The following is a 27944-nucleotide window of genomic DNA, read 5'->3' as shown; positions in this document are numbered from 1 at the left end:
AAAGGGAAACTCTTATCCTGTACCGAGGAGTCTTTAAGCAGTTCGCTGGTGTGCTTGATGACTCATGTACCACATCTGCTGTCTTTGCCTGGGTCATGGCCAGAACACTCCGCAGAGCTTTTTTAGTGCAACAATCATGACATCCTTTGCAGACGAAACCATTGCGCTTTTGACGAGAGCAAAAATTAAAAAAATCAAAGTTTATTTATCTATTTGTCTTATTCGGCTAATCAGACAATCAACCAACATTTCAGGTTGTGTTGCTCAAACGCATTATTTTCAAGGTAATCAAGAATGTGAGGTGACCCTCCCATATGCGTTACGACCTCCACAGTCATAGGATTGCATGGACGAGTTGTTTCTAGTAAGCACGTCAATTGCTCCTCTGGGTTGGGTTAGGTTAGGTTAGGGCTCGTCCCCCCTGCACTGAGGGACTTCAGCCGCCCCTCGAGACGCAGCGCAAATCATTTGCATAGTGGCTCGCTGATAGACTGATTGATGAAGCAGGTGTCATCCGCTTTTTAATTCAGGTTCGCTTTTGTGGTGCAAAATAAAAAGCTACTTATGTATAAAGATGGGGGGGAAAAAAGATGAAATTTCTGCAGTGTACTATTGCACCTGACAAAATTGTTATACCTGGAATACGTTTCTGAAAACGCAGTGCGACAATGTTATGTTTTGTACTTCATTCATTCAGTGTGGTATCTGTTATACTTGTGTGAATGCAATGAGTTCAGATACCAGTTTCTAACATAACAGTGGTAATATATTTCCTTGGGTCTGAGTAAAACGACACGAACGGGAAAAACATGACTGGACGACATGAGACTTTTTTCTTACATTGCTGATACATGTATTTGCGCTGAGCTGCATTGGCGCTCGGGACAGATCTCCAAAGGGCATTCCACCTCGGATGGTCGTCTGGGTATATAGTGTGCAGAAGAGGGCTTTATGATCAGTCAGTGTATAAAATTTCGGTAGTATATTATCAGTTGGGCCCGCAGTTTTAGGCATTTGCCTATAAATGCCTAAATGCGATATTTTGGGGGTTGCCTGCCTCTTTATCAATTCTATTAAATTGTAGCCTTTTTGAACATTTTTAGATGCCATAACAGCCCTTTTGTAGAGGTGCAAGTGTGAGTGCACCTTTCAGTCTCATGCTGTGTGCTGCATTTTGCTTTTCGTTCCTGTGCGTTTGCACTTTTTTTTTTTTTCGTTTGGTTTCCATCAGTACCTTGGGTTGCTAGAAGGGGCTGATGTATATTTGATCAAAACATTTGGCCTTTCTTGGTCTTTCAAGACCTCTGAGGGCAGAGAACTAAATGTAGTATTCAATATCACGTGGTTCTAGGCCACCTCAGCATTCGTGTACAAGAAGTCGAAGCTTGTACGTTACCGTAGCCTTTTTTTCCTGGATGGAGCATCCTGAAGCACCAACAAAGCCAAAGAGTGTACTGGGTTAACGTGCCTATTTTTGTATTTTATTGCCTTTTTCGCTGTTTTTGAGGGCCTATTGGCTGCCTATTTCCATCGGTTTAGTGCCTAAATTTCTGGGCCCTAATTATCAGTGTGGTACACAGTATAGAGTGTACAATGTTCCTCAGCAGTTCTGGAAACATGCTATTTGTGTCCACTTTATTATTGTTATTATTGTTGTTATTATTATTATTATTATTATTGTTACTTCCGTAACTTAATGTTGAACACGGAAGTGATACTTATAAGCCAGCTGGTGTATATACTCGAAATGGGCAAGACACAGAAACACTCTGCATGTTTTAGAATGCCTTCATTTTTATCTAACATATGTACAAGGTGGGTGCAGATAAAGTATAGCCCCACAACGCGCTATACGTGCATGCATGCGGGGCTACTTTATCTGCACCCACCCTGTACATCAAATACCAGGTATCTCGAAGCAAGAGTACAAAGAATGGCAGAGAAGCTATTGGATGAATTCCGTTTCTAATCTTGCAGCAGCCATTCAGCGTATTGCTCCAAAACAAAACTCGTGCTGAAAGATCTATGCAAAAGAAAAGGAGGAATTGCATATGGGATTTTTTTGCTCTCGCTGGGGTGCCATTGCAGTTGCCGGAGGTGCATTACTAATCGCAGTATCTACGTTTGTCGGATTTACCCATTGATCCATGCTTGGATCCTTGGATCCATATGCAACACCTTTGCTATGGAATTCTTATCTGATACAGATGTTAAAAAAAAAATCATCCTTCCTCAGTGAATATTATATTCATATGCTGTGGCGTGTACTGGCTGCTTGCCCAAGAGCGCTTGAATGGTTTCATAAACGCCGTTCGTTCATGGCAAACAAACGTGTGAATATGAAACTGAAACCTCCATGCTCAGATCTCCGAAAGAAGCGATGCGAAGAGGCCATGTACACCTTTGGACAAAAGTTTACAGAACACCGGGCATTTCTCCATTGGACCCTATAGCTGCTTGAGGTGCAGAATAAGACAAAATAAAACACAACACAAGTTTTTGGTGCTTAGTTGAGGTAATATGTATAGTATCCTCAGGAGTTTTCAGTTATTGTCCTTTTCTTGAGCTTATCAAGATTGCGCTGCGTCCGCTTCTGTGGTTGTTTCGTTTTCGGTTTCTGGTTCTTCCCATTATGTGTTTTGTTCGACTGTTCAACTGGTGTGTTGGTTCTTGTTTTGTATTTGAGGCTCTGTTTTTTTCTATACGTTTTGTTTTCATTCTTTTTCGTTGCGGGGCTACTACCAACGATTCGCGCTGCTGTCGCCACTGACGACCACTGCTGACGACTGACGTCAGTGTGTGACGTCTCTGCCTCGCGTAGTATGTGTCCTAAATGTGCATAAATCTGTGTAGCTTTGCAATGGAAATGTTAATTTCGTTGTGCAACTTGAAATTTGTATTCAATAGTCTTCATTTCTAAAGTTGAGAATTCTGTGCGCAGCCCGTTTTGTGCATTTTGTGCTCTTTTCGAAGCATCTGGATCGTTAGTCAAGCTTTTCCAAAAGCTGTATATAGTTTTTTCCTCTCTCTCTCTGGCCTGTCAGTATTCTTCCTTTTTTCTTTGGAAAGGCAGTAGCATTGTTTCGAAAGCTTTTTCCACGACATGCCAAACTCCGCGAACCTCACACCACCAAATCTGTGATTTCGGCTAGCTCGTGCGCAGCGAACTTAGCATTTCTGAAGAATGGCTGCAGCGAACAGCGAGGCTGAGCACCTAAAGAGGGAATACATATTCCTTTCTCGTACGTATAGGCTTTCTTTGAGCTTAGTTACTAAGTCACTGTTCAACAAGTATGGCATATCGTATGTTATTTCAAAGCTCAGTGAGAAGGCAGAGTTGGTCTGAAGAGTTTTTTTTTTTTTTTTTTTTCGTTTTTGACGCTGTGTTTTTATAATTGCAACTTATAAACCTGCCTGCACATGCCCACATTTTCTCAAACTGCATAGATTGCTTTACAAGGGATACCAGACAGTTGCCCACCAAAAAACTGCGGAGGCTGGACAGTTGCACATCACAGAACCACTGAAACTGGACAACTGCTCACCGCCTCTTTCACTGCACTTATATGTGATTGCCTGCATGCTTCCTTGCCATTTTGCGAGTTCTAGATCTTTTTCGTGGACAAAGAAAGCCCTGCTCCCAAAGACACGTGCTGCTTTTGAAACCACATGGTGTTTATTTTCATCATCGTAATGGCTTCAGAAGCAGATGAATCTCCCCACGGCATGCGTCTTGGAAGATCCTGGTGACGCAGGCATAGGCGTACCGAGACTGGGGGTGGGGGCAAGGTCACTTGTGAAAATGGTGCACTCTTTATTCATACATCATGATTTCTCTTAGATGTTATAATAATATGAACCTGTGAACACCCACACAGTCCACAGCATCTGTCTCCAGGAAAGGAGGTGAGGTGGTTGCACACTATGTCCCCCTGGAAGCACTTTGCTCTCCCCCCCCCCCCCCCCCTGAAAAAAAAATGACATAGGAACACCCCATGAACGCAGGTAGTCCTGACAAAAACGCTTCAGACGTGCCTGCAAGTGGACTACCTCTCGCTTCACCCTCTTTACTGTTGGATTTCCTAGGTCTATTTGAAGCAACTTAGAAACCTAAAAAAGAAGTTCAGATAACATAAAAAGTCAAGTATATAAGCACCATAAACACAAAATAAAATCGCAATATAAGTGTGGAGAAAGAGACAGTGATCAATTGTCCAGCTTCAATGGTTCTATGGTGAGCAATTGTCCGGCCTCAGCAGTTTTTGGTGAGCATAGTCCAGTGAGCAACTGTCCGCTCCCCATTTACAAGTTGAGATAGAAGGCGTAGGGATTTTCCCGGCACCCCTCTAATGCCTTCCCCCCCCCCCTCCTCCAAATCTTGCAACCCACTCTCAAAACGCCTGCCAGCGAGGCCAAAGTCAGATAAAAAGGCAAATATAGGTGTCACCCCACCTCCACCACTCTTCTGGGACTCCAACAATCCCTTCCTGAGAGAAAAATCCTGGGAATATCCCTGGATGTTTAACTGCATTGTGCATGCCACAATTTGCAGGTTGCTTTTCTAGCTTTCTCGCATGCACGTTGCAGAGCTAAAAAGTGCATTTCTGAAAATTATCATCCAGCTCACTTATAGTGTTCCAGGCAATATACATGAGAGATTTTCTTCCATAGGACTTATCGAGAGCCATACATACAATCAACATGTGTCAAGTGCACAGCATAAGCCAAACCAAGGGACAAATAACCATTACAAGGTGCATAAGAACTATCAAACACAGAGGTCGTGCAGAGGAAAGGCGTTCAAGAACTTAGTCTACAGACCCGTTGATAAGGGTAGTTTCACACAAGCAGCCCAGACGAGCAACGGTGGAACTAACATCTCGAGTTCACTCGAAATCATGCCAACCAAAGTGAAGATGCAAAAACCTGCAGTATCGCCTTTGCCCAAACCTGCTACTTCCAAAGCACGAAGAAGGTTGTCATTAACTGTTGCCAAGAGCAGGTACAAGCTTCAAAAGGTTCACAGTGTAACATCCACACCACCTCAGCAACAAACTTCAGTATCACCAAAAGTCTTGCCAGCAAAGTCTCCTGATCTCCTCAGCTGTTCACATGCACTACTTAAACCTTCAATTCGTGCAAGATACAGCTATCGCAAAAGCTCGGCATCCCCTGTTGCTTCAGGACGGTCTGGAAGCCCTATGAACATGGCGTCCAAGTATAAACTGGTTCTTAATAGCACGAAGGCTCATGCATCTAAATGCTCTGACACAAATCTGACATTTATGGGTGCTAGACGTATTGTGCGCAAGTACAAGGTAAACAACATTAACCGTTCGCTGAGGCCATCTCCTTTCAAGAAGTGTGATGGTATGTATGTATTCTTTGTTTTCATAACTGTAGTTCGAACATAGCAACATGATAGCATCACGCTTATGCATGCGAAACTTGTTTATAGAGTGAATTGTCATAAATTTTATACGCTTGTTCATAATTTTATACGCTTGTTGTTAATTGTCATAAATATATACGCTTGTATATAAATTTTATGTACGCTTGCATTAATGAGGATGTATGCCACAAGCAAGAATGGCACACTAGTGTCATCCTTTGCAAGATAGCAGTTCAAGTTCAGGCAAAATTCAATGGGGGAGAAAGGCATAGATTGAGAAGTTACCCGTCAAAAAGAACTCGTTACAAGTTAAGTTACCGTGTGGAAAACGTAACTAAGTTAATAGCGAAGTTCTTCAGCCTGGAACGTAACTCGCAGTTACTGAGTTACTTAAAAAAAAAAGAACGAGTTACTTCCAAGTTACTTAGGACACAAAGTTGCAGTATGCAGGTGCAGCGCGCATGAGCAGTTCAGTTGGACCTTGAGTTGCCTGCGGAGGAGTGCGACATGCTTAGATCTTTTCGTTTATGTCCAACAATAGACCTCTCCCTGTTTGTAAACAAATGACGTAATAGTGTTCGACAGCACCACAAATTTGGTAGAATTGAACTACGCTCGAAGCTAGAGGTGAAAAAGGTCGCGCCCGAAAGCCACGGTCTTGAGGGGATTACAATATGGTCCCTTATAGGGACGCAACCCTTGGTCCTGCTGTTCTTTCAATGGGAGGCAGAGAACAAGTGCCCGTTCGTGGAACCTAGCCCTCTCCTTCCGATTTGTTTCGGTTTCAGTCTGTCTACCAATGTCATGATGACGTTTCTCTCCGCATAGAGGTCTATTTGAATGCTTTGTATCTTACTCCCTGTGGGTGCACAATGGTTCTGCTTCATTTCAATGGCAGCGGTTCTTACTTCCTGAATAAAATACTGTCATTTATTGAATATCACGTTTCATGGCAAAAAATGCCATGAAGGAACCGGAGAGAAAGCAAGAAAATATGTGGACGTGAGTGAAAAGCGAGTTAAAATTAACTTGGAACTTAACTTAAGTTACTTTGGCAAAGTTACCTGAAAAAGGAACGAGTTCCTCTAAAAGTTACCACGGCGCAAAAGTACCGAGTTAAGTTCCAAGTTACCAAAAAAAGGAACTAAGTTACAGTAACGAGTTACCTCGAACTCTGGTATTTAGCACCTGCGATTGATTGGTTATACAGGACATTGGTTGTCAATGTTAGTGGACAGTGTATGAAATTCAGAGAACAGTATTTCATTTGAAAGGGTTTATAAGTTAATGTATACGATAGGCATCAATTTTTGGAGGAATCGTTTTTTTTGTTCGACTAACGTATGTTTGCAAAACGGAAATGCTCTGGTGAGCCAGCATCATGCAATAAACACGAGCATGTGCCGTTTTGGGGCAAAATTCTTCCCGCACATTCTTTGAGTATGTGATTTGAACGTGTGGGGTGCTGAACCAGTAGTAGTCACATATTTTGTTTGTTAAAGGAGTTGTGACAATTCGTTATATCAGGTTCATTTACATCGAGCACGTATTGTACTGCATGTCTGAGTTTCAGGACTAAGGAATTCTATTGAAAAGGAAAAAAAAAAAATGACGTGAGAGGAGTTTTGGCAATTCTTATTGGTCCTCGTGACCTTTCCTCTGGCTGCCTTACAGGCAGACCATATGCCGTAGCTGGATGAGTTTTGGTAGTTACTATGCATCCATTACCTCCTTTGCTGTAATACTTGGAATTCAAGTTCACATTGATAGATATAACTGTCTTTTACATTTATTACTTACATTACTTGGGACAAAGTATTGCAGCCCCTTTAAAAACCAACTGGCCTTGTATAAATATTTCATAGTACAATGCATGATAAGAAAGGAGGCGGGGGAAGCTTTGCGTGTGAAGTTTGGATGGACTATATTTAGTTTTTCATTTTTTATAAAGCGCTCGTTCATGGAAAATGTGGATGTAGATAAATTTCCATTTGATGCTATGGTGCCGAAGGTTTTGGTCTGGTTCCTTAGCGTTATGTCGTGTTTGTAACCAGGTGCCTGTAGTGAAACTTGTGCTAACCTTACTTGTCCGAATCAACCAAGGGGTCATCAGGAGGCAATAGGTGCTAGGAACCAATGTTTATTCCTTTCATCAGTGACAGCATTTTGCAAAAAATTTGAGCTAATCGTTAAAGTGATAAATGCGGATAGCAGCTCACTATGGATGACTTGCACATAAAACTCAAGCTATATGTGTCACGAAGTTGTGTTTGTTCCAGCAAACCGGTCCAGTAGCATGAAGCATAGGGATTTCTGGCAAGCATCCTACAGGAAGACTCATTACTATCGAGGGCAAAAAAGGCCCAGTGCGAGGTATGTAGTGGGAGAAAGCAGTTGTAGATCATGCAGTGTAAAAACATTTGTTCAAACAGTTTCACAAGCACAGAGGTCAGTCCACGTTGGCCTCATTTTATCAACATCGGCAACATCACCTACAGATCATTTGAAACCAAACTTCTTCGAACTCACCGGCAAGCATTATCGAAGTACCATCGCAATAACAAAGGTGAGCTGTCCAGCCTACTTGGTTGGCAAGCATCATGACACATTTGTGTTTGTTTTCAAGGTTCACCAAATAAAGCTAAAGTGCTTGTTGTGCGTGGGATGACCTACTCCCTGGATCCTTCTGGAAAGACTCTGCAGCGCATTGCAGACTGTCCTGCAGTTCACAAAACTCCTCTGAAAAGAATCGATGTTGGTGGCAAGACTTACGTAGAGACTACACCAGGAATGCTGTGCAAAACGCCCTCGTCAGAAACAAGAACGTTTCTGAGGTCAGAATCTTTAGGTTGTTATGCTTTATGACACTTGTTTGTGCAAAGTGTAAAGGAAGTGCAGCTATAATTTTGTATGTATAACATGCCTGTTATACAGCAGAATTGGGCCTTTGGGACACTACTTCGTCCTGTATGCTGGTTCACGTTACACACAGTATTTTATGTCCCAGCAGCAAGCTTTGACATGATTGCCAGTGCGTGGGTGCAAGAAGGGTATTGCACCATCAACTATTTTGTAAGGCTGGCTGTGCACCACAGTCCCTGTAAGTGCTGCCTGTCCCAGTTTATGGTTATTGATGTCCCTTGCCTTGTGGTGTCCCAGAAAATAAGTATTGTTGTGCAGTGACTTACAATGGATCAGTTCGAAAATGGCATTCCCCCATCCTCTTTGGGTAGGTAGAGACCCTTTGTACGAGGGACGTTCAATAAGGTCATGATATTACAGCCTGTTGATGTTCAATTTTGTGTCTCACTGCGTTGCACTTCACAAGGTGGCAATGTCCTGGACAAAAACAGCATCTAGCTTCGTGAAGCGATTGAATTTTTTACTAAGGAAGGACAACACTGGCCAGTATTCATTAATGCACAAACGTGTGTGTCTATGTGTAGATTGCACATTTGTATGAGACTCAAAATTGGGCAGAATTGACAATTTTACAAGAAATCTTAGTGCACCACATGAATGTGTTGCCTCCTGGGCTCTAATTGTCATTGGGAAGGGAGGATAGCTCTTCATGTTTTGTTTTCGCTGCCCTTGGCACCTCGTGGACTAGGGGCAGAGGGAGGAGAAATCTTTTTGCTCATTTCTGAGAACAAAGTTCCCACTGTTCAAAGCAATAGTATGCTTTCTGAAGCCTTATTCCTTAAGCATGGTAGGAAGTTGTCAGAAGATGAACTGCAGGTAGGCTGGGCAACAGGGCAGGCAGGGCCATGAAGGGCAGGCAGGGCCATGAAGGGGAAGACATGGGTAGGATGTGTGCCTGTTCTTAAAGGGATATTTCACTCTCCAAGCATCAACTTGTAGGTATTCGTTTCCATGGTAGTGTATTCCCCAACTTGCCAAATCCCTGCTTCACTTTTTGCCTGCTCAAGCTCTGCAGTTTATTATCGGCAGTAGAAGTCATTGAAATCCGCAAGGTTTGAAATTCGCGCACAGAAAGACGTATGCACAACTTCAGGGCAGCTTTGTGGGCCGCTGGAGAGAATATGTGAGGAAGATGTGTTGGAGAGGACACTGTGCTGACACACCACTGAATCATTATGCAAGCTGATAAAGAGATTCTCCAATTGCTCCTCCCCGTAGGTGCTTGTCGTTGCCGACTATCGTGACGTACGAATAACTTTGGAAATATGTCAATTTCTAGTGAAAGGGCTTGCGGGTGAGTTGTTTGGAGTCACATGCTCCTGCCGGACGCATTTATTTAAACGATGTCAGTCGGCAAACTCTCCCTTTAAGGTTTGTACAGAACTGGGTATTAGCACTGCGTCTGTGGAAACCCATTCGGGAATGTTGAAGGCTTCTTAGAGCTGAATACCACTAATGCTGATGCCTGCAATTAAGAGGAATTGAGTGGGTTGTCATTATGAAATGTTGACCAGGATGAAATGCTGATGTGAGCACTCCCTTTATGGGCATTTGGTGATGCAGGTTGAAAGGTTACCACTGGCCTCCTGAGGGAGGAGGCATTGCATGAAAACATAATGATGCCCATGTGCCCCCCAAAATTTGTGATAGTATCTGCAAGAAAGGTCACAACAGCATTTTTTGCGGGTGAAGGTGGTATACTATACATTCATTGCCTTCATCCTAAGACTACAATAATTGGAGCGTATTACAACCACCTACTTGTCCGATTGTGCCAGGCTATAACTACAGGGTAAATTGAGCCAAAAATTTCTGCTGCTTCATGACAATAGTGAGTTTTAGTGCATCGTGCACGATCGTTTTTGCATACATGGTGGATATACATAAAGGATAGTGTGGTGGATCTGCGTAATACGCAAAGCTCTCTCTATGTTTTGCGCACATGCAGAAACACAAACGCTATCTACATACGCAAAGGCGATAGCGTACAATGCACTAAAACTCATTGATGGCTGAGCACTCTTGAAACATATTGAAATGCCTCTCTGATAATCGTGCCGGGACAGTGTTTCCTTCCCAAATGTCTGTCCCAAGCAACATTTCAGTCCGCACTGTAATTTATCTGCGTTTCCCTAATAATGAGTGTTTTCAGGTAGTCAAGGTGCTTCTTGCAAGTTTGTTCCCATCTACCAAGTCATGCTTGTAATAATGATTCTCCCATCTTCACGAAAGCTACTCTCTTTCACTCCACCCCTAAGGTAGCCAATTGGGACCGCTACTGCGTGGTGGGGAATGTGAACAACCTAAATACACTCAATAAATCAAAGAACCTCAAGGCACACATGTAAAGTGGCATAATGTGCAGTTCAAATGACAAAAGGAAAGATATTTGTGTGAAATTGCGGTATATCTGAAAAAATGGTCTGTATGAATGCTGTGTCACAGAACAATATGCTTCATTTTCAGTCGTGCAATAAACCGAAGCCTAAGCCAGGTACGCTGTGCGAAGCACCGAAAATATGATTCGAGAGCCTCTAGATACTGCATGTTCTTCAATCGATTTGGACGTTGTAACAAAGGAGACAAATGCACTTACATTCATGACCCAGACAAAGTCGCTGTCTGTACACGGTAAGTAATGCGTTTGGCATTGTAAAAGCCTTTAAGGATTGCAAATAAATGCAAAGGCCCTTTGGCCTAGCCTTTCAGTTGTGAGTAATGCAGTGAGTGATAATAAGTCAGATTGATCCTCATGGGAGTAAAAAATGTTACCCTTGTAAGTACACTGACGATCATCCGAAATTATGCTAATGAGCAATATGTAGAGGCAGTGATGTCTACTGTAGAAAGCACCTTGATATGCACTGTTTGAAAGTTGATGTCATCTGTGGTGTCTAACTAGAACCTGTTCTAATTTTTTCTAATCCATCATGCATGTTATGCACAGTAATCTGTGCACACTCTGCTAATGTACAGGACTTCCTTGTCATGTACAGTGGTGACTTGATGGTCTAAATTCCCAAATTAGAATAAGTCTCTTTTAGGAAGTGCAGTCGAAGCTCTCTAATATCACCACAGCCATTCCTGGGGATTTTGGCCATAAAGCAAGTTGTCATAGTATTAATGAACACCAAGTGTTACGAGTCGTATCATACCCTTTACGTAAACGTCGAAAAGTAGAAAATTACGTAAGCTTGCAACAGAATACAAATAATGAGGCATTTTACACTTCATTTTTGAAAAAGTCTGACGAATATGTTTGCTTAGTGCATTTCTCGATCGTCATTTTTTCTAAGGACACGATTACACTGTCGATGGTGAGCATATTCTGTATGTGCTTGCGCTGCTTAAAGAATCACAGAGCCATCCTAAGTGTTTCATTGGAATAACTCTCTCTTGGCCCAGTCGGCGAAATCCTTGTAGGTGCAAGGTCGTTCCTTGAATCTGTCTGCTTCCTGTTTGTGTTTCTTCTCAGACATGGTCGATGAATGCCGTATGACTGCAGCAGGTCACTTTGACCAAGCAGTTAACGGATAATGGTGTGTGAGGTAAGATGTGATCAGCAGCCGCATACAAGTTGCTGTACACGATGTAAATGCTAAATTTTAATTTATATTCATTAATTCTTCCTTATTTTGTATTTCTTTTATTTCGGCCCTTTTATACTCCGAAAGAAAGACCCTGGGGCTTAATCTGCAGCAACTCAAGATCGAACGTGCGACACACGTTTCTCCTAGCCAGTGAACGAGAAGTACCAAGTACTCAAGTAGTACTTCAATTACATCTCTCAGCCGCAGTTGCTTCGCGGCGCTAGCACGGAATTTAAAAAAACATACATTTCTCAGTACTTTTACTTTACTTTAAGCACATTTCAAATCGTGTACTGTGCTTAATGTGCTTTTTTCCAGCACATTCCTATCAAGTACTAAAGTACCCAAACTTGGACTTCCAAAAAAAATCACAAAAAGAGTATAAAAAATGCACCCTACTAAAAGCGCTAAAATGAGAGTAAGAGAACGAAAACTGATAGCGCAATATGTGTGTCTTCCTCTTTTTACCATCATTTTAGCACTTTTAGCGGGATGCAGCATCAACAGTCCCAGTGTCTGACATTTTACCAAAAAAGCTTATTTGATGTAGAAAATTAATTGTTGAGAGACGTGGAATGTTAAAAAAAAGTACCATTGCTTCTATGCAGACTCGCACACATTATGACATCGCGACCGGCAGCACGATGACTTGGTCAATTGTCACTTCAGTTCTCTCAGTGCATGGTTCTAGTGCTTTTTTGAAATATTGTTTCCTTCACTGGCAATTAATAATCGTTCTATATCACAATCTGTGATTGGATTACGTGGTGAAATGAAGTAACGTCTGAAAAATACAAACTTTTCATTTTTACATTTTGTGTTTGCTTAATTTGTCACATATGGATTACGTTGCTCCAGATTACAGTCGTGTAAAAATGAAGGATTACATTGTGCTTCATGCTTTTTTGTATTTTCGTTTTTATGTTGTATTTCAAAAAGCAGCAAGAAATGCCCAAAACTGTAATATCTTTTGGCTTGGCTCTCCCCTTCCCCTGAAATTTCCTAGCCTGCTATTCCCGAGGATTAATACCGGAACACCACACTAAGCGGGTGATCTTGGATCAGTCAGGGTATTTTGCATGATCTCAGAGCAGCTGACTGATTTGCCTTTGTACATGTAACAGCAAATTGTGTACGTGGCGTCGAAATGCAGAATGCACGACCTTGTGTTCGGGAAGTCAAACTTGAAGCTTTCGGTCTCCACACGTGGAATTGCTCGTTTCCACCATTCTCTTTCAACGGGGTCGATGGAAAACGAAAAATCCGTTTCCCTGCGTTGCAGCCAGTTACACAGCATGTCTTAGGCATGCTGATACGCAATTATGAATCAACGAAGAGGCAAAGGAACTGTCGAGCTGTCGGATTCCCATTCCAGTTGGCGACTGAACACATGTAGCCCTATGGCTCCGTCGTCTGCTAACGAAGGACAGAGCCCCCCCCGATCAACACTGGCGCCCCCGCGCGACACCTCCGGACCCTAAGCAAGTCGCTCCATTGTATTCCGCCGGAGTTTCCTGATCGGAGAGAGTATTGAGAGACCGTGCTATGACCAAGGACATTGCTCTTTTAAGCACATCATGAATCACCCCAAAAACGAGGCCACGATTTGGCCATTATAGGTCAGGAGAACCGCCGGTTCAGTGACAAACGGTCAGTCACGAGGCTAAAGTAGAAGTGTTTGCGCCTAGTTGTGTGGAAAATACCAGTCATTGTCATATAAACAAACAAGAGTTGCATGCGGAGGCCATTGGGAGGGATCGGTGCCCGAGAAAAAGGGACATAAAGTGGGGATGTCGTATTAACGAGTGTCATATTAACGAGGTTTGACTGTACTATAGAACACTGTCACCACAGAACGTTTGAGAGCGCACACTGCAGAAACGCATGAACATCTGGCTGTTGTTATCACTGTGTTCTCGTGTTTCAACGACTTTGGATGAATGTTTAAAGTTAATCTGTAACCACAAAAGTTTGGCAGCTGTAACGAAAAATGCATAAGGCCGCAGGGTGCCTTATGGAAACCGAGATAATGATACTGTGATATGTCATTCTGACCAGTTTTCACTGTATTGTCAATGTTGTGTATTCATTACAACATGCATGTCAGCGATGGAGTGCTCTGATGAAATTTCTCTTTCTCTTATTTGTCAGGTTTCTTAGGGGCACATGCCGTGTATCCAAGTGCCCTTTCTCGCATCGTGTTTCTCCAGATAAAATGCCAGTGTGTTCGTTCTTCTTGCGTGGCTGTTGCACGATGGACCCATGCCCATACCGCCACGTGAAGGTCAACACTAATGCAGAGATTTGCATAGATTTTGTCCGTGGCTACTGCTCTCAAGGAGTTAAGGTACACTAGTGGGACTGGTTTTCACATTCAAATAGACTTGTTGGCTAATATGTATTTGGTATCAAACATATTTTTTAAAAAGTTCAATTTTGAAACATTTTCAGGGTGTTTTAAGTGTTTTTATGCTCATATTCTTTACTGTTTACTCTGGCAGTGCAAGAAACAGCATGTCCTAATCTGTCCTGAGTTTGCTGCAACTAATCAGTGCTCAAAGGGAAAGCTTTGTCGTCTGACACACCGCAAGCGTAGGAGGCCAGAAACAGGAACATCGTTAGAATCTGCCACAAATGGGACCGCACAGAACACGTCCTGCACCCCTGCAAAACACACAAAAAAAGAACCAGGGTATAGCTTCCATAAGAAGTATTCTAAAGGGACAGTATATTATGTCTAGGGTTTCTTATTTTTTGACTTATAATTTTCGAGACGTCCTGAAACGCGACAAAAAATTAGTGCTAAACCAAATTACAGTGACAAGTTCGAATTGGGCTCTTGAGAACATCATGAGATAATCATAACATTGAACATCATGAGATAACAGGATTTCTGTTTGTCACCTGTCTTCACCCTACCTTGTAATACATACCTCGGAAAATATAATCGTCAAAAACGAGAAGCCCTAATTATGACCAATGCTCCAAACTGCATGTGATGGTTGCTGCTTTTACAAGTAGCAGACTGCAAGTGTAAATTACTCACTTACTAATTGGTTGTTAGAATTTCATCCAGGCTGCTGTTCAGTGTAAAATTCAATGCTATTGTGCTCACTTTGGCTTATTTCCGTGGGCGTCGAAATTCAGTGTGGAATTTGCTGTGGAAATCATGGCTACTCACGTCAAGGAAGAAAATGTGCCGGGCATTGCCTGGCTGCTGATGTACCACATATTGCAGTTATTTTTCTGCTGATACAGATGTGACGTGAGTGATTGAGTTATGTCTTGTGCAGGTACTAATGTTGTTGTGTGTGGCACTTTGTTGATATCTTAAAATGCCTCGCTATTCGTTGTGCTGTACAGTGACACTAAGATTGTAGAATAGCAAATAATTATGTTCTGGGTTGCAGTAGGGATCCAGCAGAGGCACCAACACGAGGGAAGCTAGTAAGGCAACCCCAGTACATCTCGCTCACAGCCTCCAGGTTGCCTCAGGCCACAAATACTTCACCGGACCAAAAAACAGGTATTCCATATCTGCATAATGTTACTGCTACATTTACTCTCTAATAGGTCAACACATTTCGTTTGTACTAAAAGATCTATGTTGAAAGGCCAACCCATAGCGCAAGTATATTGTAGAAGCAATGTATTACTAATTGACGAGAATATGGTTAAGGCCTCTACTACTTTTGCACAGCAGAGGCCTTTATCCTCTACTGTCCTGCAGAATCAGTTTCTGCATTTAAAAAGGGACAAATACCGCATTGGCATGGGTGCTATGGGTGCGTGTTTTGCCATATGGCCTCTCGCGCTTCCTTTGTAACTCTTTTGCGTGCATGGCTACATCAATACCATCTAGAGATCGACACCTATTGCTCGAGTGGTCGTGTCAAAACAATTAAAAGTCTGCCAATCACGACTGTGCTTTCAGCTGCCATAGTCATGGATATGAGCTACCATAAGCCACATGGGCAGCCACTAGTGGCCACTGAAAACCTTTGTTTCAAAATCATCTCCGGCAATTGGCTGACATCTTGGCTGTGGGTACATTTCTAAACCTACTCGACCTAGCTCGGAAGTAGCATTCTACTCGACGTGGCGTTTCAAAACCGGGTCGAATTACTCGGTGACGTTAGTACCTGGGTTCCAAAACTAGGTCGAGTAAACTAGAGAGTTAACTCAGTCAACTCACCTCAGCATGGTTACCAAAGCACGTTTTCCCTCTCTGAGCTGCTGCTTTGTCAGGAAATGCCTTTGTCGGTGTCCTTTTGGGTAGCTGCTGCGTACGGAACGATTCCTAGACGCTGCGTGCGTCGCATAGTCTCTTTCTCCATCGCTGACATTTTGTGTTTTACCATATTTCTACTGATTTCGACGACACATATACGACGTCGTTGTTGTCCAAACTTAAACCATGCACCTACGTGGTACCGTGGGGTGTGCTTCCAGTCGTCCACAATCGGCTGAGAGGACTGGACGTTGATAACGTAAGCCCGCTTTTAAGACATGTATCCGGCGGTCACGCCCTGCTATTTTAGCGTGGTAACTGTGCCCCCAGTGTATTGAATACGGTTAAAAGTCGATGTGTGTATGATAATGAGGGATCATGTTTCCGGCAGAGTACTCTGAATTCACGAAAATCATTTCGTGGTCTCTTTAACACCACAGAATTTTGTGTTAGAAACTGCCGAATCTGGATTTGCTTTCACAAAAAGTAGGGGTCTTAACTAGCTTTGTTACATGGTGTCATCATTAGAAAACAGTAATTTTTGACAATTTGATAGAAGGAAAGTGTTTTCTTTTGGTGCTAAGCAGTATGAAAGTAAAACGTTGGGTTTCAGAGGCAGATTTAGCGTTATAAAGCTTTAATTAGCAGCTTGATGCGGGTGAAAAACATGGAGCACCATAACATCACAATCCATAATAGTGTGCTAATAACAGAGGATGAATGCTATACTAAAACCGTTTGCTGTGTAACTTTAAGAAGCAGTGTTTGCTGGAGTTCAGGCTGAGGCTGATCAGTATTGGAAACTTGTACAGCACTATGTCTTAGTATATGGAGTCAAAGACCCATTGTTTTCCAGAAAAAACGAACAAACAAAAAAGATTAAGTGCAAAACAGGAACCTCACCATGTCACTCTGATGTCCAAGGTGTCTGTGTCGACCACGAGATTCTGCAAACATTTACGCAGCATTTGCATATACGAGGGGGGACCCAAAAGAAACCAGAATTCTTTTTTAAAAAATTGTGTTTTTATTGTTGCATGCTCTAACTTCAAACACCTACAAAGTAGTCTCCCTTTGATGCAATGCATCTGTCCAGACGTTTTTTCCACTGCCCAAAACAGTTTTGGAACTCGTCGACGTTGATGCTTTTTAGTGCTTGTGCCGTTTTCTGTTTCACTTCTTCGACATCAGCGAAACGTTTCCCTTTGATGACTTTCTTCATCAGGGGGAACAGAAAAAAGTCACAGGGGGCGAGATCAGGTGAGTAGGCAGGGTGGGGCACAGGGGTCAAGCCATTTTTGGTTAGAAACTGCTGAACACTCAGCGCGGTGTGGGCAGGTGCGTTGCCATGGTGAAAGAACCAGTCACCTGACTGCCACAACTCAAAACGTTTCTTCCGCAGATCGTGGCGCAACCTTCTTAAAACTTCCAAATAAAAGCTTTGGTTCACCGTTTGACCCGGCAGAACAAATTCCGAGTGCACAAGCCCCCTCACATCAAAGAAACAGATCATCATTGTCTTGACATGCGACTTCACTTGTCGATCTTTCTTGGGTCGTGGGGAACTGGCTGTTTTCCATTGTCTAGACTGCTGTTTCGTTTCGTGGTCGTAACCGTAGCACCAAGATTTGTCTCTGGTTATGATTTTAGAAAGAAAGTCGGGCTCCGTCTCCAACTGGTCCTTCAACGCACAGCACGCAGACATGCGATTCTCCCTTTGTTCGGGTGTGAGCAGTCGAGGCACAAATTTCGCTGCAACTCGTTTCATGTGCAAAGCGTTCGATAAAATTGGCTGACATGAGCTCCACGACACCCCTGTCAACTCCACAAGCTCATCAATGGTCCGACGGCGGTCTTGCAAGACGACTTGACGAATTCTGTCATATTTTCTTCAGTGCAGCTGGTCGAAGGCCGTCTGGAACGAGGTCGATCGTCAATCGACATTTCGCCTCGTTTAAATCGAGAAACCCATTCGTACACTTGTGTTTTGCTCAAAGCAGCCTCCTTGTAAGCCGTCTGTAGCATAACTGCCGTTTCTGATGCGCTTTTGCCCAACAGGAAACAAAATTTCACTGCCGCACGTTGTTTGTGCAAATCAGCCGTCATGAAATAGGCAAACGCGTTGAAGGGTTCTAAAAATAGAATTAACTGCAGCAGAACGCAGCGTTGCACAACAACGCCATCAGGTGCACTGGTGCAAAACAGTTCGGAAAACTCTCAGCTAGTGGTGGAAGCCTGTATTACAAGGAATCCGCCTTCCCGAGGACAATTCCGGTTTCTTTTGGGTCCCCCCCCCCCCGTACAAGATGGAGACACATGCTGATCATGTATTTAATAACGTTATATTGGGTTGATGCCATTTTGCATCTCTCTGCTGGTGGCCTCGTGCTCCATATACAGAACTGTGTCAACCTACATGAGAGTAAATATGCTTCTACATCTAAAATTTTCCTTGTGCCTAGTAGAGCCATCGTTCTTCATTCTTGTGAGTCTGCAAAGTTGCACTGGGCTACATGTACCGCTTTGGCTTCTTTTGTTTTTGGTGCCAGTGTTAAACACTGCGCTAACCTACGATAGTCTACCTGCTACAAACGAGAAGCACTCTTATTGCTTCTGCAAGGAATGCTGTGCCTAATGAGTACTGCATTAAAATGGGAACATCCGGTGGACCACTTTTTCAGTGAGATTGCAACTAGGAAAGTTTGAGGAACGATGCTAGAGCCTGTCTGTGCCATGCAGGTGAAGTGTATCTTAAAGCAAATTTCGTTTCAGAGTCCTCATCTTTCAAGCGTAGTGGTGTTCGGATACGTCCCAGCTTTCTCCCTTGAATTAACAGTGGTGAGATGACTTGGTCCTATGGTAAGATGAGATAAAGCAAAGTTTTCTTAAAAAAGGAAATGTGAGGTTTCTATTTTTGTAACTTTCTGCATAGACTTTCTGCCTACTGTTGTGTGCTGTGATATCGTTCTGCCTGCATAGGCGAGACCATATTCTGGTTACAAGGGTGTCCTTCTTGCAGCGTGGCCCTTTTGTACAGAGAAAATATTAAAATAAAAGACATTTGAAGATAAAAAGTGGCAAAAGTTTTTTCGTCAACCTGACCGAGTCTGCATAAGTGGAATGCATTCCGCTACAGTGCATGCATAATTGATTCATACACAAAAGATGAAGTGTGTGAACATGACTTGTCATATTTTTTGTGCCTTAACCTTTCTGTGTACAGTTTAGATGAAGTCATTGCCGTCTTGCTCACTCTACTTCTACTTGTACTGCTTTCCCGCGGCCCGGATAGAAGCAGAGCTGTATAAGCGATTAACTTTCCAGTTTTGGAGCGCCTACTTGGCAAATATTTCACGGAACCAAAATTTTACGATAGGTGTCTCCTGTGGTTGTACGCTGGAGCAGGGTGAGATCGAGACCCTCACTTTCAGGAAGGGGGGTCGAGGGTGTCCTTTATCGAAGCCCGTAGTGGGGAGGGGAGAGAGGGAAGCCCAATGTTTCACCACCACCCCAAAAACGGGGAATCCCACAATCTGATGTGAAATCACTGGAAGCCCACTGGCGGTAGCCATTTTTAAATCTCAGTGAAGATATATCCTTTTTTGTGGCTATTTGGAATGGAATTTTGCGCTAGTTTTTTGTGAACATATACTTTTGAACACGAACACAATGGGGAGCCATTTCAAACTAATCGATTTTGTGGGGTAAGTGCACAGATGTGCAACTGGCGCTGCCGTGAAGGAATGTGATCATCATGCAGAAGTGGCAAATGTGGTTTACTGAGCAAGCCAGGCAATACACTTACAACATAACAACAAAAGGAAAGACACAGTATGTTACAGAACACGTCTCATCTTAAGCAGCCTTAGTCTTGCACGTTTTTCGGTACGCTGCGAGTTCTTGGACTTTACTAGAAAGTGAAGCCTAGTAAGGACATAAAATTTAATTATCTTGTTAGTCAAAGCTGTGGCGTGGTCGGTACAGCCAACAGTGGTCAGCTTGGCCATTTGGAGGAAGGATACAAAGTCCATGAGGCTCTCACCCCTCACTTCCCTCACACTGAAGCAATGTGTGAAAGTGTTCTCCGGTGCTGTCACAAGGGCATTTAGCGCCTCAGAAGGGTAGATCAGGCCTCCCTTGTCAACGGCAGTGGTGAGAGAGGCAGCTGGCGGCACTGGCCCATCTTTTTGTCGTAGAAGCTGCTGGCAGCACTCTGTGCACTTCGTGGTGGCAATGCTTTTCCATGCAACATAACCGGCAATGTAAAAAATCAACCTTTCGTCACTGGTTTGCCTGATCAGGTCGTTATGCTCGATGTTGCATGCACTCAGTATGTCGTGTACCTCGGCGAGGTTTCCGACATCCAGGAGCTCATCAATCTTTTTCTGAGACGCTGCCTGCTTTTCAGCACTGTCTGTTCCTAAGAGGCTTTCCAGAAGACCTGGTGAAACATTTCCACTGCTTGACGGTCTTACGAGATTCTGAAAGCTCAAGCAGTTTATGGAAATGAAGAATTGGCTCGGTGTTAGGTGGTCATTCGATCCAGACATTTGTCGCACAATTCCAAACAGTCTTTCGATTGCGTCCTGGCTGAGCCAGGATGTCATCAGATAATGGTAGTTCAGTTTACTTGTCAGATACTCCCGCAAACACAGTGTGCTGGAAAGTGTCACCCGGAACCCCTCAGCTATGCTCCGGCTCAAGTAGCCATGTGACCCAGCAACTTGTTCCCATTTGTCTAAGTAACTCAGGAAGTCCTTGATGCATTGCTCACGCGTGCTTCCTGGTCTCAGTGCATCTGCTGCACTACATCTGGACGTCATCGCTTCGATCAGGGATCGCATCCTTTCGATGAAGGATACTGTGGCAGAGGAATCGTCGTACTGCTTGTCGATCTGCTCTTTGTACAAAAAAAGCCCTCGAAGTGCTTCGTCACTGAACATCCTGAACGCATAGTTTACCCTCATCTTTTCAAAGCCATTGGGCCGAATGACAGCGTTGTTCACGTGTGGCATTGCCTTCAGTGTTGTGTCGCACTTTTCACATTTCCTTGCGCAGTCTAAATGGTCCACAGCAGCACGACCTTCAGGTGACTTCAGTCCCGTCTTAACAAAGCTGTTCCTTGCACACTTGACAAGGTGCCGGAAATCAGACACGAAATAGAGGTGCCGTTGTGGGTCACTGGGGTGCTGCCTTCTGCAGACAGTTTCGGTTTTCGTTCCAGGTATGCCAAATACGCGCCACATGCTCCTGTTCCATGCCACTCCGTCGCACGTGACAAAGTCTACGTGGAGCCCAGCATTTTCGCTCATAATCACAGCTTCCAAAATTATTTGACTGAGGGTCTCCGCTTTGACGTTGCTGTGAGATGCGAAAACGCCGATGATTTGGTGCCAGTTGCCTGTGAAGGGCTGGTACATAACGACGAGCCCATGGTCAGATGTAAGGGTCTTCTGGGTTTCCGTGGTCAGGTGTCCCAGGTCAACAAAACCTTCTATATTTTCATTAGATGCAACACTAAGGTTCTCCGACAACTTCATTTCATCAATCAGAAGGTCACCATTGCGCTGGAATGGCTCCATGGTCTTAGTTTTCTCTGCCACCGCTGTGAAAATCTTCTGACTCAAACCATACCCGCTTTTATAATTCCTGAGATACCGACGGAGTGACGTGCGGAAAGGCAAGGTCATGATTTTACTTTTTCGAAGGTGCTCGTAAAGGCGAGGGCTTTTCATGCGCATCACAAGGCATTCAAGAACCCATTCGTTGTCATACTTCATCCCTTGTGTGCCCCTTCCGTTTCGACGCAGTGAGGCATGCTTTGATTTGCTGTTGCTGCCGTATGGGCATCTGTTTGATTCTACCCTCCAAAACTGCAGACTCTATTTCCGCATTCCTTTGCGTCATCTTTTGTACTCTGCGTTTCAACTTGACGATGCTGACTTTGCGTCTGGCCAGTTGAGCGGTCCGAAGCTTCATTTTATAAGAAGTGGTTCGAACTCTCACATTTGCCGCTTTTCTTTTGTAAGAGGCCTGGTTGACAAGCAGCTTTCTTGTATATTTGCACTGAGGGCATGGCTTGTGCTTGGGCAATCCCTGGGCAGGTCGCGCTAAATCTCTTGTTGTCGCACGTCTTCTCTTTGCGCATTGAGGCTCCTTCGAATTCTCCTTTCTCAGCAAACCCGTTGCAAGGTACCATTGTATCCACGTTCTGGGGTAGCTCTTCAGCCGCCTGGTTGCTAGCTACCTCCACGTCCTTCACCTGTGTGGCTTGTACGAAGACGGTCGCACGAACAGTGCTTTCCTGTGTTGTGAATAAAACTACGTTCTCGAAGTAGAGACACTGGCGGTCTAAGGCGCACACAGTGAAGGCTGTGACGTTGCAATGTCGACTCCGGCAATCTTGTGTTTTGTCCAGAATGTACTGGGCAGAGTGCAGTTCCAAACATCGGGAACAGGTGGTACGTTAGAGCAGGGTATCTCATTGAAGCTGCTTTCTTCATGACTGCTGCAGATGTATCGCCAAGCTGGAAGTCGTTAGCAGGACGGCGAGACTTGGCTGGCAAGCAGTCGGTCGATGTCCTCGACTTTCTCTTCTGAGGTGGCTTCTTGGATAAATATGACGGCACATTTGGGTAGATGGTGGGCACAGCATCATCTGTCAGCACTGGACGGCCGCGTGGAATCTGCACAGTCTCGCCATTGATAGTGTGGGTGTAGAACCTTTCTATGTACCGTTCGTCAAAATGGAGCTCGCAAATTGCTGAATGTTGCCCGAGGACTTTATCAGCACGTGGAACTGCCCGTCTCCAAGCTTCGAAGCGCTCCGGATCCTTTGGCACGGCAAAGAGACTTACACGTTTCCCGGACTTCCTTGACGACGCGTAACCAGACGTGCAGCCCGGGGCGAAACAGTGGTTTTGCATCGCCGTCCCGATGTATCACATATGCACATGAACGACGTGGAATATCCAAAGTGGTACAAACTGGCAAGAGGGCCCCGTATCAATAATTGTCAGTTTTGGGTAGCGCGAAATTGGCGCGCAATAGCAGACGACGAGAAAACAATCAAAGAGCAAAGAGCCGACAACAGCGCCGCGGCGGCCACCTCGACAGAACCTGAATGCGGAGAATGCCTCCTCCCCCTTTGTAGATATGACGATGGTATCACGTATCACCACTGGGTGTCACCTCCCCTTGTAGTCGCCACAGTCTGTTGCAGCCAGTGGTTGCAGCAAAGTTTGCACAGCGCTATTTTAGGCCCAAGCGGCCACGGATCCAAACTGTAGGGAGTTTCATCGGCGGGTTCAAGGAGAGCTACCATACTTGTAGGAAATTCACAGAAAAAGCGGTGTATCTTGCCAAGTGCGAACAACTCGAGACCCTGTATTTGAAAGTGTCACTTCGTCTGCTAAACTACCCCGTGTTGCATATTTTGGGGCGCTGACGTTGCTCACTCGCGCCGCCTGGCCCACAGAAACAGGTCTATGGTAGGATGTCTTGATACTCGTACTCTCTCTAAGGTGGTCATCCTTTGCGCTGGGGAGAACGCCACTGTGTGTTACACAGGCGCGATTTTGACTCCATAGTTATGTTGAACCAAGCCTGGCTGCTCTGTTCCACTGTGCTCGAGGCAACAACTTTGGAAGACAAAAATCGAGCGGAACAAATGTAGCGCCGACATTTCCCGCCTTTGCATAGAGACATTTTCTTGGAGCATATCCAGAAACCTGACATGTCTACAGTAAAACACGGAGATCCTTCGAATGCAGATGACAGTGCGTGTGCACAAGGTATCCAAGTGTGGAAGGTGAGAAATTTTTCCTTAAAGACAAAAAAATAAATAAATAAAGGTTTGGAGACCATGTTTTAATGGGTCTACATGTTTTGTTTCGTCACTTTATCGTTCTATCTGTTTATAAAACAATAACCACACAAAACAATTCTTTAATGCCTCCCACAAGAACCTGATTACTCCCTGGTTATCAGGTTGAAACGTGACATTACGAATGATCACATCGGAGATCGTCACTTTCATCCTTATAGCCACCTATTTGCAAGCAGTTCTTGGTTTTTATTTCGACCCATGTTTTATAACACAGGAGGTAATAAACGCATACATCACGGCATGTACTAGCAGCCGTGGCATAGTGGTTAGGATGATCGCGTTCCACGGCGAGACTCGAAAGTGGCTCGGGTTCGAATCCCCGCTGTGCTGTCTGAGGTTTTCCTTGGTTTTCCGGCGGAATTACCAGACTAATGTCGTCACAGTTCCTCCTGATGTCGCACAATATCCCCTGCCCCCTCTCCTTATTCGTGGTGCTGTCCTCTCCACCTGTCCACGTCTGTATGCAGCTCATAGACAGTTTCTTCGCGGTGCTAGCACGGAACTAAAAAAAAAAAAAAAAAAACTGCATGCCTCTCCCACAGCCAGGCGGCTGCTGGTGAGGTAACGTGACTAGCATTCTTTAACTGAGGTCACTTGCGTTCGAGAGCCAATGGGAACTGCTGAGGTTCCTGAGCAGTCTTCAATGATCATTTATAACCAATGACCATTGAACCTGGGCATATAGCGCCACTCGTCCCAGGACGCACACTATCCCCCATGACCCCTACTCCTTCCTAATGTCCTCTCACCATCTGTCCACATCTGTACGCCGCTCATAGCCACAGTTGCTTCGCGGTGCTAACACGGAATTAAAAAAACGGCATGCCCACAGCAAGGCGGCTGCGGGTGTGGTAACGTGACTGGCATTCTTTAACCGAGGTCACGTGCGTTCGAGAGCCAATGGGAATTGCTGCCCAGTAAACCAGAAATATCCCAGGTCCGTCGCACAAAGGTCGCACACGTCGCGTATGTCCGCCACGTCTATGCGACGTTACTGGTACGTTCCACAATGTGACTTCGAAAAGTGTCTTACTTTCTATATCCCTGGGACATCTGGTAGATGTAAAAAGAAAGGAGCAAGTGCGCGTTATTTTTCGGAGACATCTAGGACACGTGACCCTTAGTGGCATGACGTAAACAAACGGGGAAAATTTTTGGGTTTACTACTTAATTTATCTAGTAATCACAAAAAATGGGGGCCTGCGTTTCATACGGTGAAAGGCGAAAGCACATTTATTAACGCGCGGTCCGCATTTAGTCTTGGATTATGGCCGAAAGGTCGCTGGGCACCCCTCCCCAATTGGGGTGTGCTGCCAAAAGTAGATGCCTTTTTGTTTAATTAGTGTGTGCAGCATTCATTTGCTATAGCAATCAATCACTATCAATTTCAAATTGATTCAACACAAAAATAGCATAAATTTTAAAATATCCCCGGAACATCCAAATATCCAAAATAGATGTCTATGTGCGGTTCTGGGATGTGAAAACAGTAAGGAATCTGGCAGTCGCATGCATGTACTTTCTACGTAAACGAGCTATCTCTGAAGCTCCCATGGATATCCTAACATCCAATTTGCTATATCGCCAGGATGTACCTGGGATGCATATGGTTTGCTGCGCTGAGGTTCCTGAGCACTCTTCAGTGATCATTTAAAACCAGTGACCATTGAACCTGCGCATATAGCGCCACCAAGCCACTCGTCCCAGGACGCACAGTATCCCCCCCCCCCAGACCCCCACTCCTTCCTAATGTCCCCTCACCATCTGTCCACGTTTGTACGCCGCTCATGCCACAGTTGTTTCGCGGTGCTAACACGGAATTTAAAAAACACGGCATGCCCCAGCGAGGTGGCTGCGGGTGAGGTAACGTGACTGGCAGTCTTTAACCGAGGTCACGTGCGTTCCAGAGCCAATGGGAATTGCTGAGGTTCCTGAGCAGTCTTCAATGATCATTTAAAACCAATGACCATTGAACCTGTGCATATTGCGCCACCAAGCAAATCATCCCAGGACGCACACTATCCCCCATGACCCCCACTCCTTCCTGCTGCCCTCTGTCCATGCCTGTGTGGCGCTCATAATCACTGTTGCTTCGCGGCGCTACCATAGAATAAAAAATCCCAGCGCGTTCACTATCGTGACACTATTAGCAACTTGCAGGTTCTCCTCTGCCAAGCGAACTCCTCCTCTGCTCTGAAAAGCATATGTTGAAAACAGTCCTTAGCTCGGTTGCATACCCTTGTGATGTCCGGCAACCTGCGATAGTTCACTATAATTTCACGCTTACGTGACAGTGAAACCAAAGTCGGGTGTAAACATGACTTTCGTTTTTCTGTCACTCACACACCACGCACGGACGGGCGCATCGTCTGTACGTGAAGAGTATTCACTAACTTGCAACAAAGTGGGAGTTCTGTTTATTGTCTGAATAACAATAGGGCATTTTATTTGTGTCGCGTGGATAGGGAAACCTGCCGCTTGCACCATCCTTGTTCATTGTAATACCGTATTTCGCGACGTCCTGCCACTATCGATTGAATTTTGTCTGTCCTGGTGCTGTCTGACCACTCCTGGAGGCCACGAATGAAGGGGTCTCGTATCACGCCTTCTCTTGGAGTGTGCGTCGGGCGGTACGAAGAATGCCATTCCAGGTGCAATAGGAGCTGGCCTCTGCAGCCAGGGCGGTAGAAGTACGACCACATCTTCATTGGCCTTCTCGACTGCATGGCTTCGCTTATGGTACGGCTTCATAGTACCGTCATGAAACTCCTTGCGAATTGGATACTTCTGGGAGTTATGGTGACGGTAAAACGCCCACGCAGCAAGAAATTCGTCCACGGGGGCCTGCGTTGTAGTAGTGGTTTCTATTGCGCATCCCACAGGTTTACGCGTAGGTCTCCGCGTCGTTGTGGTTCGACGTGTCGTAGTCCTTCGAGTTGTGGGTACGTAGCAGCCTCCGACCACTCGATGCTTTGTAGTCTTCAGAAACGGAAATATTGTCTTGAGTGTCTTAGTAACGTAGTGCGTCCGTTGGGTGCTAGTCGGAGTGTGCCTGTGAGTAGAGCTGTGGTCCAACTTGAGCGGCGTAGCAGCTTTGACCGTTGGATGACTGCTGGTCTCGTTGTGCTTGCGCGTGGTACTCGGATGCGTGGTACTCGGATGCGTGGTACTCGGGTGCGTGGTACTCGGATGCATGGTTCTCGGGTGCGTGGTACTCGGGTGCGTGGTACTCGGGTGCGTGATAGTCGGGTGCGTGATAGTCGGGTGCGTGATAGTCGGGTGCGTGGTACTCGGGTGCGTGATACTCGGGTGCGTGATACTCGGGTGCGAATGCAGGGGCGTAATATGCCAGATGTGGTCAAGTAATGTCGTTCTTGTGGAAGTTAAGTTGCGTCCTTCGAAGCCATGTAACTTCGTCGAGCTTTTTGCAGAATCATTGAAGGGCACATGAAGTTGGATGCGAGTACCAAGCTCCAGCGCTTCCACATATTTAGTGGGTACCAGATTTCTTTCATGTGTGTGCTCCGTCGTTCGAGTTCCGCTGTGGGAAGGCCGGCCGCACGTAGTACGTGGATGTGCGGCTGTAGTAGTGGACGGGCGCTTAGTGCTCGATGACGTTTCGAGCCTCCTCGTGAATTTAGTGGTAGTCCTCGAGCCTTTCCTGCCTATAATTGGGGTGTAGCATATTACCTGAGGTGTCGTCGACGGAGTGACCTTCGGCGTCGGGCGAACCGTGATACAGATGCGAGTAGTCTCATATTCTTCATAATCGTCTTTCGACTGGAACATCTTAGCCCACAGACTCTGCTTCGGTGGATCGATAGCCGGCATACGATTATCATCCCGTCCTCGTACGAAGAAAGGGTAGTCGTCACCATAGTCTCTCGCGCTGTCATCTCCAAGACGGACCTGCATGTAGTT

At 44.9% G+C, this 27944-nt stretch overlaps 1 protein-coding gene and 1 pseudogene across 2 annotated transcripts; one reads left to right on the top strand and one right to left on the bottom strand.

The window, feature by feature from the left end:
* The first annotated feature begins 2781 nt into the window (after positions 1–2781).
* On the top strand, positions 2782–19209 carry LOC135377784 (zinc finger CCCH domain-containing protein 3-like). Of its 2 annotated transcripts, none has more exons than XM_064610452.1 (10): positions 2782–3242; positions 4672–5370; positions 7672–7765; positions 7825–7958; positions 8019–8226; positions 10781–10945; positions 14056–14251; positions 14406–14596; positions 15318–15430; positions 18908–19209. In XM_064610452.1, exons 1-10 carry the CDS (start codon positions 3185–3187, stop codon positions 18961–18963), a joined length of 1914 nt encoding a protein of 637 aa, XP_064466522.1. In that variant the 5' UTR covers positions 2782–3184; the 3' UTR covers positions 18964–19209. The 2 variants fall into 2 exon arrangements, with proteins under 2 accessions (XP_064466522.1, XP_064466521.1); XM_064610451.1 differs by having other exon boundaries at positions 15315–15430.
* A 762-nt stretch (positions 19210–19971) lies between these two features.
* On the bottom strand, positions 19972–23334 carry LOC135397880 (uncharacterized; annotated as a pseudogene).
* Positions 23335–27944: the final 4610 nt, after the last annotated feature.

The sequence above is a fragment of the Ornithodoros turicata genome, chromosome 1, assembly GCF_037126465.1.
Source record: "Ornithodoros turicata isolate Travis chromosome 1, ASM3712646v1, whole genome shotgun sequence".
Lineage (NCBI taxonomy): Eukaryota > Metazoa > Arthropoda > Arachnida > Ixodida > Argasidae > Ornithodoros > Ornithodoros turicata.
The sequence above is the reverse complement of the archived record's forward strand: the minus strand, read 5'-3'. Positions and strand labels throughout refer to the sequence as shown.

Coding starts and splice junctions, on each gene's coding strand:
- LOC135377784 (XM_064610451.1), top strand. CDS start 3,185: ATGGCTGCAGCGAACAGCGAGGCTGAGCACCTAAAGAGGGAATACATA. Junction 7,959..8,018: donor GTACCATCGCAATAACAAAG/GTGAGCTGTCCA, acceptor TTTGTTTTCAAG/GTTCACCAAATAAAGCTAAA. Junction 15,431..18,907: donor TTCACCGGACCAAAAAACAG/GTATTCCATATC, acceptor ATTTCGTTTCAG/AGTCCTCATCTTTCAAGCGT.